This window comes from Buteo buteo, chromosome 3, assembly GCF_964188355.1.
Source record: "Buteo buteo chromosome 3, bButBut1.hap1.1, whole genome shotgun sequence".
Classification (NCBI taxonomy): Eukaryota; Metazoa; Chordata; class Aves; order Accipitriformes; family Accipitridae; genus Buteo; species Buteo buteo.
This window is the reverse complement of record NC_134173.1, coordinates 15,312,132-15,325,724: the sequence shown is the minus strand read 5'-3', so window position 1 is coordinate 15,325,724 and position 13,593 is coordinate 15,312,132. Positions and strand designations below refer to the sequence as shown.

The 13,593-nt window shown below is 41.4% G+C and overlaps 1 protein-coding gene across 1 annotated transcript in view; it reads left to right on the top strand.

Annotated features, from left to right (window-relative positions):
• Positions 1 to 1,693: 1,693 nt before the first annotated feature.
• The window catches only part of DOK6 (docking protein 6), a 258,270-nt gene continuing 246,370 nt past the window's right edge, over positions 1,694 to 13,593 (top strand). The window contains exon 1 of the mRNA XM_075024292.1: positions 1,694 to 1,796. Coding sequence (XP_074880393.1) covers positions 1,731 to 1,796 — 66 coding nt within the window. The 5' untranslated portion in view covers positions 1,694 to 1,730. The remainder of the gene's footprint in view (positions 1,797 to 13,593) is intronic.

Here is a 13,593-nt window from a genome sequence, read left to right as displayed (position 1 = left end):
GACCCTGCTAAAAAGTTTGTCCCCATCTTTCTTAGAAGCCCCCTTTAAGTACTGAAAGGCAGCAATCAGGTCTCCCTGGAGCCTTCTCTTCTCCAGGCTGAACCACCCCAACTCTCTCAGCCTTTCCTCATAGGAGAGGTGTTCCATCCTTCTGATCATTTTTGTGTCCGTCCTCTGGACCCACTCCAACAGGTCCACGTCTTTGCTGTGCTGAGGACCCCAGAGCTGAACGCAGTACTGCAGGTAGTTACAGTGAAGTTACAAAGCTTTTCCTTATAATCCCATCAACCAAGCACTGTAATCAATTTTCGAGATTGTATCTTTCCTATTTGCTGCAAGATTAATCTCTAGACGTAAGTTCTGAAGAGTTTTGCGGAGAAAGTCTAATTTGCAGAAGGTTGGATACGCGAAACCAACTAAGTTATAACAAACTTCACAATCCATTTACTAAGAATATTGTCTATCGATTTTGAAAATCTGACAAACTTTCAACTGCAGAAATAGGTTTCACCGCCCCAGTCTGTAGCACACTGTATGCTGCAAATTCCCGATTCATAAAACTTCAGGGCAATAGTGCAGTAGAAAGTAAGTATCTAGGAAAAGAGCTTATGAAGCTTTTATTAAGCTTATCAGAAAAATCAAACTTTTTTCACTGAAAGCGTTTATGAAGTACAATTTTATAGAGCAATGGCAATGCACTGTCTTGTCAGTCCCATACCTCTGTAGTTTTCCTTTCTCAAGCAGTTTAGGTTCATTCTTGGCCCCCCCTGTTTTGCACCTAACTGAAGCAAACACAAGCAATTCCAATTTTTTTTTGCCTTCTTCCCGATCTCTTCTAAACATTATCTGTTTTTCTCAGAAGCCCTTCTTTTTGCTAGATCCACCTCAATGAGCAGCGTGAGCAATTAAAGACGCGGCCATCACTGCGGAGGGCACAGGATGCCTAGGTGTGACACCTGGTTTTTCGAGTTCAGATGGACTTGGACCTTTTTTCTTTTTTAACTTCTGCAGTTGAGATGTTTGTTTCATTGAGTTATCCCTACCGACACGGTATTTCAACGCTTGGTGGTGGGCGCCTACGCGGCTTCCCGACTACAGACGCAGCAAGATGCCCTCCCGGGCCGCGTTCCCGAAGGGATCTGCCACCCGAGCGGGGGACGCCGCGGCCATCTGACAGCCTGGAGAAAACCGGCGAACAGCGCCGAGGCCGAGGAGAGCATCCGGCCTCCGCTCTGCGCCGCGCCCGGGGGCGGCGAAGCTCGTCCCCCCTCCCCTGCCTCGCAGACCCCCGCCCCGGGGCCACCCTCCCGGGCGGCCCCCGACCCCCGGCGGCGGGCAGGGCTGGCGCTGGAGGCGGGTTCCGCGGCCGCGGCGCCGGGGGCGGTGTCCCCGCTCCGCTCCGCCCGCCGCCCCGCCCGCCTCCCCGCCCGTAGGCGCGGGCAGCCGCGGAGCAGCCGCCGGGCGGCGCGGGGGGGAGCGGAGCGGGAGAGGCGAGGGGCCGGCGGAAGAGCGGAGCGGAGCGGCCGCCCCCCGCCCCGGGGTGGTGCGGAGCGGAGCGGAGCGGAGCGCGGCGCCTGCCGCTGCCTGGATGCCAGAGGCGCCTCGGGAGCCGGCGGCCGGCGGCACCCGGGAGGGCCCGGGGGAGAAGGAGGAGGAGGAGGAGGCGGCGGAGGAGGAGGAGGAGGAGGACGACTCCAGGCGCGGAGGGGAGGAAGCAGGCAGCGCTGGCCATGGCCTCCAACTTTAACGATATAGTCAAGCAGGGCTACGTGAAAATCCGCAGCAGGAAGCTGGGGGTGAGTGAGCTCTCCCTTCGCCGGCCCTGCCCGGGGTGGGGGCGAGGCGCCGGCGGCCGCCTCGCCGGCCTGGGGAAGGGGGGTGGTGGCGGTGCCCCGGGCCGGGGCCGCCAGCGCGGGGCGCGGCGACCTGCTGCTGCCGCCGCCGCTCGGACTTTGCTCCCTTCTCCGTAGGGGTCGGTGGGGATGCGCTGCCATTGCACCTCGGAGAGAGCCGGCTTCTCCCCTCTCCCTCTCCGGCAAGGCGCCGCTCCTTCCTTCTTTCGCAGCGAGCGCCTGCCGCGATCACTCTCGGCGGAAAGCTTCGCCCCGTCCCTCCGTCCTTCCCGAATCCCACAGGCCGGGGCAGACACCCCCCTAACCCCCCCTTCCGCCGACTCCTCGGGCGTCCGTGTCCCCCCCGCCTGCCCCTCGCCTTGCTGCCTCCGGCAGGGGCTGGGGTGGGGGGAGGAGGGCGCAGGCAGGATCTGTAAAAACTTTGTGCACGCATTCTCCCTCCCTGCCTCCTCGCCCGTTTTGGCAAAGGGATGTCTTCGATCAGGGCAAGGTCTGAAAAAAAATATTGGAGGCTGGTACCACAGCAGCCCGCTAGTAACTGAGAAAAGGGGACCGGGGCGGGGGGGGGGGGGGGATGCTGCCTGCTGCCCGAGGGCATGGGGTGCTGGGGAAGGGGAGCCTGCAGCGGGAAGGGGGTGACAGCCGCCTGGACCGAAAGGCAGATGCAGGAGCTGACGGCGATCAAAACCAGGGGTGGTGCCTCAGCTGAGGGTGGCTGGCCTCCGTACCCGCCGGGATGCGGGGGGAGGCCGAAGATAACGCCGTGTTATCAGAGTGGCCATGGGCACTTTCCCGGACGGGGCAGAGCAAGCCTTGAGAAGGCGGTGAAGTCGGAGCAGAGTGCCAGGATTCCCTAAACTTCCGACGGTCCCGGGACTCCTCGGTTCGGGTTTTCTCCTACCCTTTGTGCCTGTGAGAAGGAGAAGGCTCAAGGGAGCTAGAAGCCCCGAGGCCTCTGCTGGCTTGCACAGCTACTGGTGTTGCCAGCAATCCCAAAAGCCCAGGGTCCCTGTGGGCTTGAGACGAAACCTGGCGGGGCTGGGAGGAGGGCTGGGGTTCTTCGTTGGGTTCACCCTTGTTTTTTTCTCCAGGGGTGCAGACCAGCGCAGGGGTCCCTACCTGCTCTCCCCTCCGGGAAGGTGGGCTGCCTCTCCCTGCTTGCCCCAAAACCGAACAGAGCAGGGGCCTCGTGAAATCCACCCTCCTCCAAGTCGTGCTCTGGGAGTTTATCCCAGTGCTAGTACTTACCTCCTCCTTCTCCTCCCCCCTTCTCCCTTCCCCCCAGATGCTGTGCTTTGCTTGCAGACACAGTGTGCAGGGTGGTGGGAGACTAATCATAAATTGACCTTTGGAGCACTCCGCTGCCTTGGCAGAGCTGTTAATTCCAAAAGAGCACAGAAGAGTTTGGTCCGAATCCTTAGTAGCACTGACTCCAAATGTTTGAGAGATGGTGTAAATCCAAAGAGAATGGCTGCTCTTTTTAATGATTTTGCAACCCCGGAGTCGCTCCATGCATCAGTCAAGCATTAGTCTAGCTGAAGAAGCAATTTCCAAGTGTTAGTTTGATTCTGGCAGTCCTCTGCTTAACCTTTGCTCATCAGTTTTTCCCCAGCTCGGCAGTGTTAGATGGGCCCAACACAAAGCGGTGAGATGATGGTATCACATCACCTTGATGTTGGTAGTTGGAAGCAGAGTTAATCTATTTGATTTGCAAATCTGTGTTTGAAGGTATCTCAGAGTCCTTTAAGTGTGAAATTATGTTTATGCATATCTCTAGATATGTGAATACTTCATATACCTGTGCGTGTAGCATATATGCAACAAATGTAGAGTTCATATTACAGTAATCTTGGATGATACTTGCTGACTTTTGAAAACAAAATTACGAGGACAGTGGTATTTCATTGCAGCATATCTTGCGTAGCTTGAATATTTTGTTTTGAAGACGTTAATCTGATTTTTGGGGGGAGACGTAACTGCATTTTTTTGGAGTGGATATAATTCATGGTCAGAATGATTATCATACTTCTACACTAAGCAGAAGTGAAACAGTTCATACGGTGTCTATGGAGGATTTTCTCCTACTGAAGAGGTGTGTGGGGCTGACAATTCAGACTACAGAGCCTCAGGCAGGTGGTAGTATAAGCTTAAATATGACATATGGGGATGCACATCTGAATAAATCTATTAAGCACAATGTAAAATGGATTATATTTTATAGAAAATAGCATCAAAATTCAAATGAGTGTGGTGGTTGAAAGGTATGAATATGTGTCTATATATCCATAGCTAATTGGATTCTTGTGACTGAATTCCTAAATTAATGCAATTTTTATTCACCAAGTGAAACATTAAAGGTTTGCATTTTTTTCCCTTATGTCTATCTCCAAGTCCAAACCTTAATGAATTACACTAGAGCTGTCATAACGTAGGTGAATACATCAGTTTTCAGGGATATAAATGTCTGTTAACAAATGAATATTTTTAACCTCCAAAAAATATGGAAAGGAGGGAAAGAGAGCTATGCATTCTGGAAACTAAGGTTAAGATCATGCTGAAATTCGTAAATAGAATTGTATCTCTTGCTGGTTATGTTTCATTCTTAGACACTGGAAGTTACTGGTGTTGGGATATTTTTTTTGGTCATAATAATCTACATTCTTTGAATATTTCAATGTCTCCTGAAAAGTCAATTGATTAGAACTTGGAGAGCCGAGGTGACTAATACCAATTTTAGTGCTAGACTTGGGCAATAAAACTAATTCTAGCCTTTAGGCTGGTAGCCAACTCATTACGGAAATTCTTCCAGTGCAGCTTTTATTCTGTCTTGTTTTGTGACTGAGGGAGCCCTGGCTGGGAATCAAATGGAAGATACTTCAGTATAATGCAACCTGTAAAGTTTCAGGTAAAACTGAGTGACATGATACCATAGAGCAAAATCAGATAGCGTATTTCAGTTTATTAAAAAAACTCAACAACTGACAACATTTGACTTGGTGTGAACTTTCTGGTAGAATTTAGTTTTCAAAACCTCAAGTCGTAAATCTTCTTCCGATTGCCTCCTTTTATTGATTTTGTACTTTGTAAAATAGAAACACTTTATGTAGATTGTTGTTATTTTTTTTTCACGGTATCACATGTTTACTTCTGACTTACTACGGCTATACTTTGCTTTAAGTGCTTGTTACCCTGGCTACCTACTCCCCACATATATGCAAATTGGATTCGTAATATGCGTGAATGCCGTCTCCAGTCACAGAGGACGGACAAACGTCCATTCTGAACCAAGTGGTCAGGACTCAGAGCTGTTTTGCCATCAATAAGTGATTCTAGTCAGAAAGGTTACCTGAATCAGTCAAAGATGAGGCCTGAGTCTTGATGGGAATACGTGCCAAGAAGTACTGCGAGAATTTGCCCTTACTTTTTGTTTACTGATACCTGGTCATCAAGAATTTTTGCCGCCTTTCCACCATAATCTTCAAGTGCTCGTCTACCATTGGATTTACATCTTAACAGACTTCTGTCTGTTTTCTGACAGTCCAGTATTTTCAAGTAGACTCTATCGTTCTGATATCTTTATGTTGTTAAAGTAGCTTCTTTTGATGTAGGGGTGGATGCTGAGCTTGCCAAAATGAGGAGCTTTACCAGCCTCTCTGTTGTTGCTGGAATCTGACGTTTGCCTCCCTTGGGAATATCCTGCTTTCTGCCATGGAGGTGTCAGGCCATGAAGAGACACCCACCCAGTTAGACCATTTAGCCTATCTCCTTACTTTTGTTAAGCATGAGCTGTATATAAAACGTTTCTACAGTGCCTTGAAATTTTAAATGTGAATTAAAGCCTATAGACAATCTCACATGTATACATGACATCTTTATTGAGGTATTACAAGTATCTTTGAAACTTAGAAACTGTAGTCAGTGAGGATAACTGTAATTAAAACATCTTTTAAAAATCTGTTTCCCTGCAGCCTAAATAGGCCTTTCTTTTCAATGCTCTGGCATTCTTGCGCTGTTTGATATTTTGCTTTTCTCTAATACTACATAAAGGAAATACCTCATTCTTGCAGCCATTACATTTGACCTGTGCGACCCTCCTTTGAAATAAATTTGATTGTAATGTGGTGTGCTGTTCAGATCAGAATAGGTCATTTGTGTAGTGTGGAACAGGACTGTGCTGCCTTTGTTCTTTTGGAATCTTTCATACTTGTGTCGCATTAAAATTCATATGACACAATTTTATACTGCGCTGGCTGTGCTTATAGGCTGAAACTTTCTTGTAGCAGATTGGAATCCCTTTGTTGTCTCCTAATAAACTAAGCTGCGAGGATTTCATGCCTTGTTGAAGTGCTGTTTCTTAGAAGAAAAACAATTTGATGTCACATTAGGAAGTATAATTAAAAATGAGCATTGTGTCACTTCGATAGTCTCGTTTTGACCCATATCAGCCTTCGAAGTCATAATCTTTTTGTTTGGTTTTGTCTTTTTTATTCTTTTTTTTTTTTTTTTTTTTTGGCACGCCTTGACCACAGCACAAAAGAATCCTATCTAACGGAAATTTTCACTCGGTGAATAAATACTGTTTTTTATGTTTCCACGTACTGAGTAGAATTATTTCCTGAGTGGTTCAGCTTATACTCTAATACCGCTATCTGAAGCGAAAATAGTACCTGCCAGTCAGTCTTGATTGAGTAATAAATAACAAGTTGTTCTTAGTCACCAAATGAAAAGTTTTACCATATAAACCCACCTATTTTTAACTATACTTTTAGATCATTACAGGTACCTTTTCTGGAAATGAACGGCATTTCTCCTTCTGCTGTTAACCCTGTCTTCAATCAGTCAGCACTAACAATGCTATGAATACGAACCTCTGGCTGCAGCTTAGTTCCTCTTGAAATAATGCAGTACGTATCTTACAAAATCCTAACATTTAATTGATTTTGTGTATGTATTTAGGGTGAAGAAAGCGAAGGGATCTGCAAAATGTCCCGAGTTTGAGATTACATTTGTTGATGGCAGCAGCTTTGCAAGTGGGTCATGATGAATACAGAGGGCAGAGTAAAGGTTCTTCTATTTCTTTGAGTTGCCATAGCATGTTCTGAGAAACAAACGAATGAAACAGCACAAGCAAATAGTGCAGCCTGGAATGAATATCCTTTCCATAGATTATTTTATATAATTATCTATGGAAAATCTGCTCAGCCTGTTTGAAGTCACCAAAATTGCCATTTATAACTGCATCCTGATGGATGACCTAAACTATGAATTACATCTCGGAGCATGAAAATAACTCAAATGAAACTAGAAAAACTTAATTCCTATTTATAATGAATTTATTTTCATTTTTATAAAGCTCCAGACTGACAGAATTTAGATGCCAGATTCCTTCCATGTAAAGGAGTTCCTTTTTCATGCTAGTTCAAGACAACCTGAGATATGGAATTAAAAGGATTTCACTGTAATCCATTAAAGAAGCTAGTCACATTTACTACTTAATACTGAAAGTATAATTTAAAATACCAATAATTACTGCTTTCAGTACCTCTTCTTGCTACAGTTACATGAATGGATTTGAAGAATTAAATGGAAAATATATGGATTTCCAATTTGGTCATTAAGGAAAGAACAATCATTTTCAGCTTTTGACCAGTTCTTATTGATTAAGCACATTGTGCAGGAAATGGAAAGAAATATATCGCAGCCATTGTAAATAAGGACAAAAAGTCCAACAATTTTTTATGCTAATGTTAGTGTTTAAAGAAACTTGTAAGTCAGGCTTGTGGTATGCACTTTGGAGTCACTGTGTTTCCCAGTTGCTTTTCTTGATGTGCTTTTCCACCTCTTAATTCTCAAGAGGTCTGATAGCCAAAGGTCTATTAATTTGGTAATGGATGGCACTGAGTTAAAGGGACAAATAGTTTCTCTTTTGCAGATAGCATGTCACATCCATGTTATCATTGGATTATAGATGCTTCTATTTTTGCTCTTGTGTGTAATATCATTAGCCTCAGTGAGATTACACCTTAGCTGTATGAAGATTACACAAAGAAATGTTTGTAGACTTGATCTCTTTCACTTGCATATTGTGAGATGGTAAAATTTTATTGAGAGCTTATTTGTATCTCCTATAAGGTGATGGCCTGGTTTTTCATTTAGGAGTCTGTCATTTTTGTCCTACGATGGACATCAATGACCCGATGAAAAGACCCTGATCAATTTAAAGGAAGCCATTAACTTCGGTGGCTTTGGTTCAGAGTCCAGGCAGGAACATTAGCCGCATGCATAGAACATGAATTTCCTTGTTGTAAAATGTCCTTCAAATCCCACTCAAAGGAGTTGTCCTTTCTCAAATCAGTAATTATGAAAGGAACATTCTCTGTGCATCTTTGAAATACGCAAGGAATTATTAATGTCATTCCAGTAGTGAGTTTTCTTCCTAGTTTTTTAGAAATAATCTCTCTTCGAATCATTCATTCAGATTTTTGCAAGCAGTGCAAAATGCTTTATAGCAGTTGCCTGGCAACAACATATTCAGGCAACAGCATATGTGAATCAGTTGTTAGTTATACAGTTATATATATGACTATGTATAGAGAATACATTTTAGATAGGTACTAATGAGAAATTTCCAAAAAAGCATGCTATGAAATGCTCTTTTTTTTTTTTTTAAAATACACATAAGGGTGTTTGGGTCTACATTACCCTGGAAAGTTTGTCTTTTATTTTAGGTTGTGTAAAAGATCTGCTAGTTGAACAGCTTTTCACAAATGTCATGATGTAGTTAATATACTTGTATGCAGTCTTAGCAAGCAACGTAAACTATTCTCTCTGTTGAAGGTGAAAAGTACTTTAATATGTGTGGATGCTGAATTATATCCTTCACTGTTCTTTAAAAAAGTGTTATTGAACCAGAATGTGGGTATTTTACTGCATACTGTAGCCTTTGAGATCTGTTATATTTAAATTAATAATTATAAATGTTGTGCTGCATTCTGTGGTTTTGGTCTCTTCAACTTGCAATGCAGCTCTAAGATCCAGAAAGATATTAGTATATTACTGTAATTAATCATCATTTACTTGAAATTTTTTTCCAGATAAAATACATAGTTCAGCTCTAAATACTGTGGAATTTCTTTGACAAAGATAAAGAAGGAAACCTTTTAATCTTGTGGAGGAAGTTGGTATACAGTTGGACAAAATTGCAAACTTCTAAAGAAGAGTTGAGGGAGAGTAGAGCTTGCAGTAACTGTCTTGACAGTTGTGTGTCACATAAATGCTTTCTTTCTGTTAATATTTTTTTACTATTTGGAATACATACCCACGCATCATGTCTGAGAAGAAAATTTGTGTGATTGTTTAGCGCAGCTAGTATAACTGAAAACCTGGTCCAAGTCAAGAGATTTCCAAATTGTGAGATTTTCAGCTGGTATGAGAATTCAATCTACTGACTCCAGGAGTACTCTTACTGACTCTTTCTTGGAAAGCTCAGACTAAAACTGAAGATGAATTTAAATTAAGGAAATTAAGGAAATTAAGTCTAATTTCCTTAGAAATTAAGGAAAAAAAATAATGCAGTCTGTAAGGTAGTGATGGAATATTCTTCTTTTCAGTGAACTTCACTACAAAATAAGTCTTCCAGTATTGGCAGCTTTTTAACAACAGTAATGTGTGAAACATGTCATTGCCATCATACTGAGTGGTTACAAGACCATGCAAATGGAGCCTCAGAGGAATTACTGTTCACTTCAGATGCACGTAAATTAGGAAGATAATTAAAGAAAGTGTGTAAATCTTTTAAAAGGTTGATCTTCTTTCTCTCTGTTGTTCAGTTGCCAAACTGACCCTCATCATCTCCAGCTTATCTGGACTGAACTTTGGAAAGGTTGTATTCATTAACCTGTCAGTAAGGAGTTGGGAACACATGGCATTGACTAGATCTGGGGAAAAAACTTACACGCTGTCTGCTACTGGAGGAAAGGCTATCCAGTGCATTTCCCCTACCTGTTCATTGCAAAAAGAATTAATACCAAAGTTTTTAATATCAAAAGGTTTTCACTACTGTAGAACCAAATTAGGACTGTTTGATCAGGAAGCTCATGATACTTCTAATACTCTCTGGTTTTTGTCCCTGGAATATTTTTTTTTTAGACACTGTTGCTCCAAGGTCCCCTGTCCTCAGAGTGAATTGGTATGTTCTCTTTTCTCATCCAAATGTTTTTTGCTTTTTTTTTTCCTGCAAAGAGAAAAGAATACATGAAGTCTTAAAAATTCATAATACAAAAGGGTTTTTTGAAGGAGTGGTCATAATTATTGCTTTTGTCCAGTACCTAGAAAGAGCAGGCTGCTTGTGGTTGGCCTTTAGGCATTATTATGATAAATCTAATTTGTATTTATTATCATTGGTTTTACTTTTTGTTCTCATTTGTCAGACCATCTGTAGAGAATGCTTTGATAATATACTTACTTGATACACTAAATGTGCTATTTAGCTTAAATATGATGAGAGAATGTGAATAAACTATATAAGGCTTAACTAAGATTGGAGAAAACTTCCATTTTAACTGAAGTTGATATATTAAATTACTAATTGCTAGATTAGTATGATAATACTAAGGTACTTTCAAATAAAGTTGTTTTGCTGATGAAAGTAATTTTTGTTGATGCAGTAAGAACAGTAATACTTTGAATGATAATTATTTTTTGTCTTGAAACTGTACTTTTAAACTGTTTCTGTGAATACCTCAGCAGATACAGAGTTTCCACACGAGAACAGAAAAAGAACAGGTGTTTTTTGGCATAACAAAAGCAAGCTATAGCTGCTCAGTGCATGGTCCTTCCAGTTGCTAAATACGTTCAGATCTCTCTGACTTCTGTAGCAGGCACTGAAGATCCTCACCTTCTCATATGGTATCGTTCTTAATGAACGTCTTTTTCTCCATCGATTATGCAAGGCCAAATACTATGTTAGTCATATTGTCCGCTCTTATATTAGCCATTCTTGCTTTTAAGTTGCACAGTGTTTACCTACTGTCTGAGAGAGATTGAGACTTATCACCTGGGATGGCTTAAGTTTCGCATCTGAAAATAAATTTATTGACTTCTGAGTTTCAAAGAGGTAGTGAGGATGTATCAAGCTGTAGCCCCATACGTAGTACCGGATTTGGTGCTTGATATTATTCTCAGGGTTACAGTTTTTTGAACTCCATCCCTGTATACTGTTACTGATAATCCTAAAAAGACTGAGACTTAGAGAGAGAGATAAAAATACAGAAATAAATAATTTTTATGAGTGAGGAGAAATATAATGCTTTTTGCCTTTCAAGTGAAAAACGTTTATGTGTGTGTATATGTGTGTATGTATATAAAAGAACAACAGCATCCTAACAACAAAGCTAGAAGGTTAATTTTCCATAGTTGTAACAAGAAGGGTAGTAAAATAAAATATATTTTATTGATTTTTTTTTTTCTCTATAGTCCTTGTATTTTAAACTACAGTAAGGGGTTTGGAGCTTTTTTGCATGGTTAATGAAATAACCTCTTTCTTGAAGACAGAAATCTTTGTGCTTACATGTTGGACTATATATGAGAAGAGTTAAATTTTAGTCTTTTTCAGAGATGTAATTTGTAATCTTGAGCACTTTGATTCATTCCAACCTTATTCTCATACTAAGCCCACTGTACACTACATAAATTAAATTTAAAGCTGCATTAAGGCCCCTTATACTGCCAGTATAGTGAAGAATGCTGTTAGTGTAAATGGGAAACAGGCTTTCTGAGCTTAATGTTTCTGTCTGTAAAATGACTATAATCTCTTCATCCACCGCTTCTTTATTTTGTCTGCTTCAACTATAAACTCTTAGTAAATTCTCATTTTAGATATGTAGGTTGGCTAGCACTGATCATGGTCAAAACTGTTATTAGGTGTTACCACTGTACAGAAAACATTGGAATAATTAAGAATTTATTTTTAATGGTTTGAGTCACAGAACCACAGAATGGCTGAGGTTGGAAGGGACCTCTGAAGGTCATCTGCTCCAGCCCCCCTGCTCGAGCAGGATCACTGTCTATCTTAATGTTATATGAAGACTATTACTTTTGGTTGGAAAATACATGTCATTGAAATCTTCTGTGAAATGTCTCTTTTTACAGTCAGGATTTGTTCAGATATCTGAGCTATTTTAATTTTTTGTATACAAAGAACATAAGCCTTTTGCATTTTTTTTTTTTGCCCCGGATCTTACTGATAGAAATGATTGCTCATCAGTTTTCATCTTAGAAACAGGTGTCACTAATAGGAATGCAAGAAGTCTGAAGCTGATAACATTGATAGGCCTTATGTCTCTTTTGCCTTGGTTGAGACAGAATTGTAGCACAAAATCTAAAGTCTTGAACGGTTTCACTTTTAAAGGTAGATATTGAAAATGTTAAAGGTACAGTTATTCACGTCCTAACTGGCAGAACAATTCGGAAAGCTGAATACGGCCCATGAGACAATTTCATAACTGCTAGGGTTACTGGTCTGCAATTCTGGATATAAATTTCTGACCCCAGACATGCAGAAATTAGCCCTATTTGTCAAGTGCATGTCACACAATGCAACAACCTTATTTTAAGGGGAGGGAAGGGTTAGAGATGTTACTGTAACATCTTTTTCCTTTCCTAGTGCAGCATATCACTGCTCACATTTTGAGAGGACATCAGAGTTTTCTCATCTCCAAATTTTGTAAAAGGCATATTCTTCCACAAAACAGTCTGGAAAACCCTTGCCCTCTAGGCTTATGCAAAGCTTTCTTCTAAGTAATACTGATACCTAGCCGTAAGTTGTGTGTTTGACCCATTAATATTTCAGAGCTCAGCACAAGGAGCATGTATTTGCATGGTTCCTTAGAGGAAGGTCTGTGGGACTTCGTGCAGGTTGTAGGATGAATCAGTTGATTCTAGAGATGACAAAATGCATTGTTTCTTGAGGAAATCTACCTACACAATATGTGCAATAAAAAAGCACTACAGAAGCATTTATTGAAAAGTAATGTGTGAGGTTAAAAAAAAAATAGTAGTTAATCACATTATGGTTTGTCCAGAACAGTAATGCTAGCATGAGCACTTCCAGAAGATTTGTGTATGCCAGTATTGTCTGGGTACTGGTTTGCCTTTAATAAAAAAAAAAAAAATAATCTTTTTCTGCAGCCTTTTGAAATCACTTGAAAGATTTGTATTCTCTTCAGTATGTCTTAGCTCAAAGCAAAGGGTTGAAAGCATACCAGGTAGCCTTTGCTAATATGGTGCGTATTGGTTGAATATACTCTTAAGATTATGCAGTGTCAACACACTTAGGTAGTAATGTGTTTAATGAAACCCAGTTCCTTCATGTTACATTTTTTCCAATCATTGAATAATCCTGAGTTTTAAGGTTTTTTAATAGTGAAAATTCTAATGTAGACCCATCCTAAAGAAGAATAAGAGAAAGGGAAATGTTAAAAATAGGCAAATATCCTACTTTTTGCTGTAAATGCGAACATGTAGATGAACTAGATCAGCTGTTTCTGGTGTATGTAATCGTGCTTTTTGTTAGATCTCACTATTCTGTGTAGGTACATTTTTAATTGCTTCTGGCAAGTCGTCAAGATCAAACATTTTTGCAGGAAAGGCTGTGCAACAGGCAAAAAGTTTCTCAGCAGTAAATCTACATTTCATGTAAATTTTAGCTGGTGTGAATTAGTGAAAGTGAGATTTACAGAAA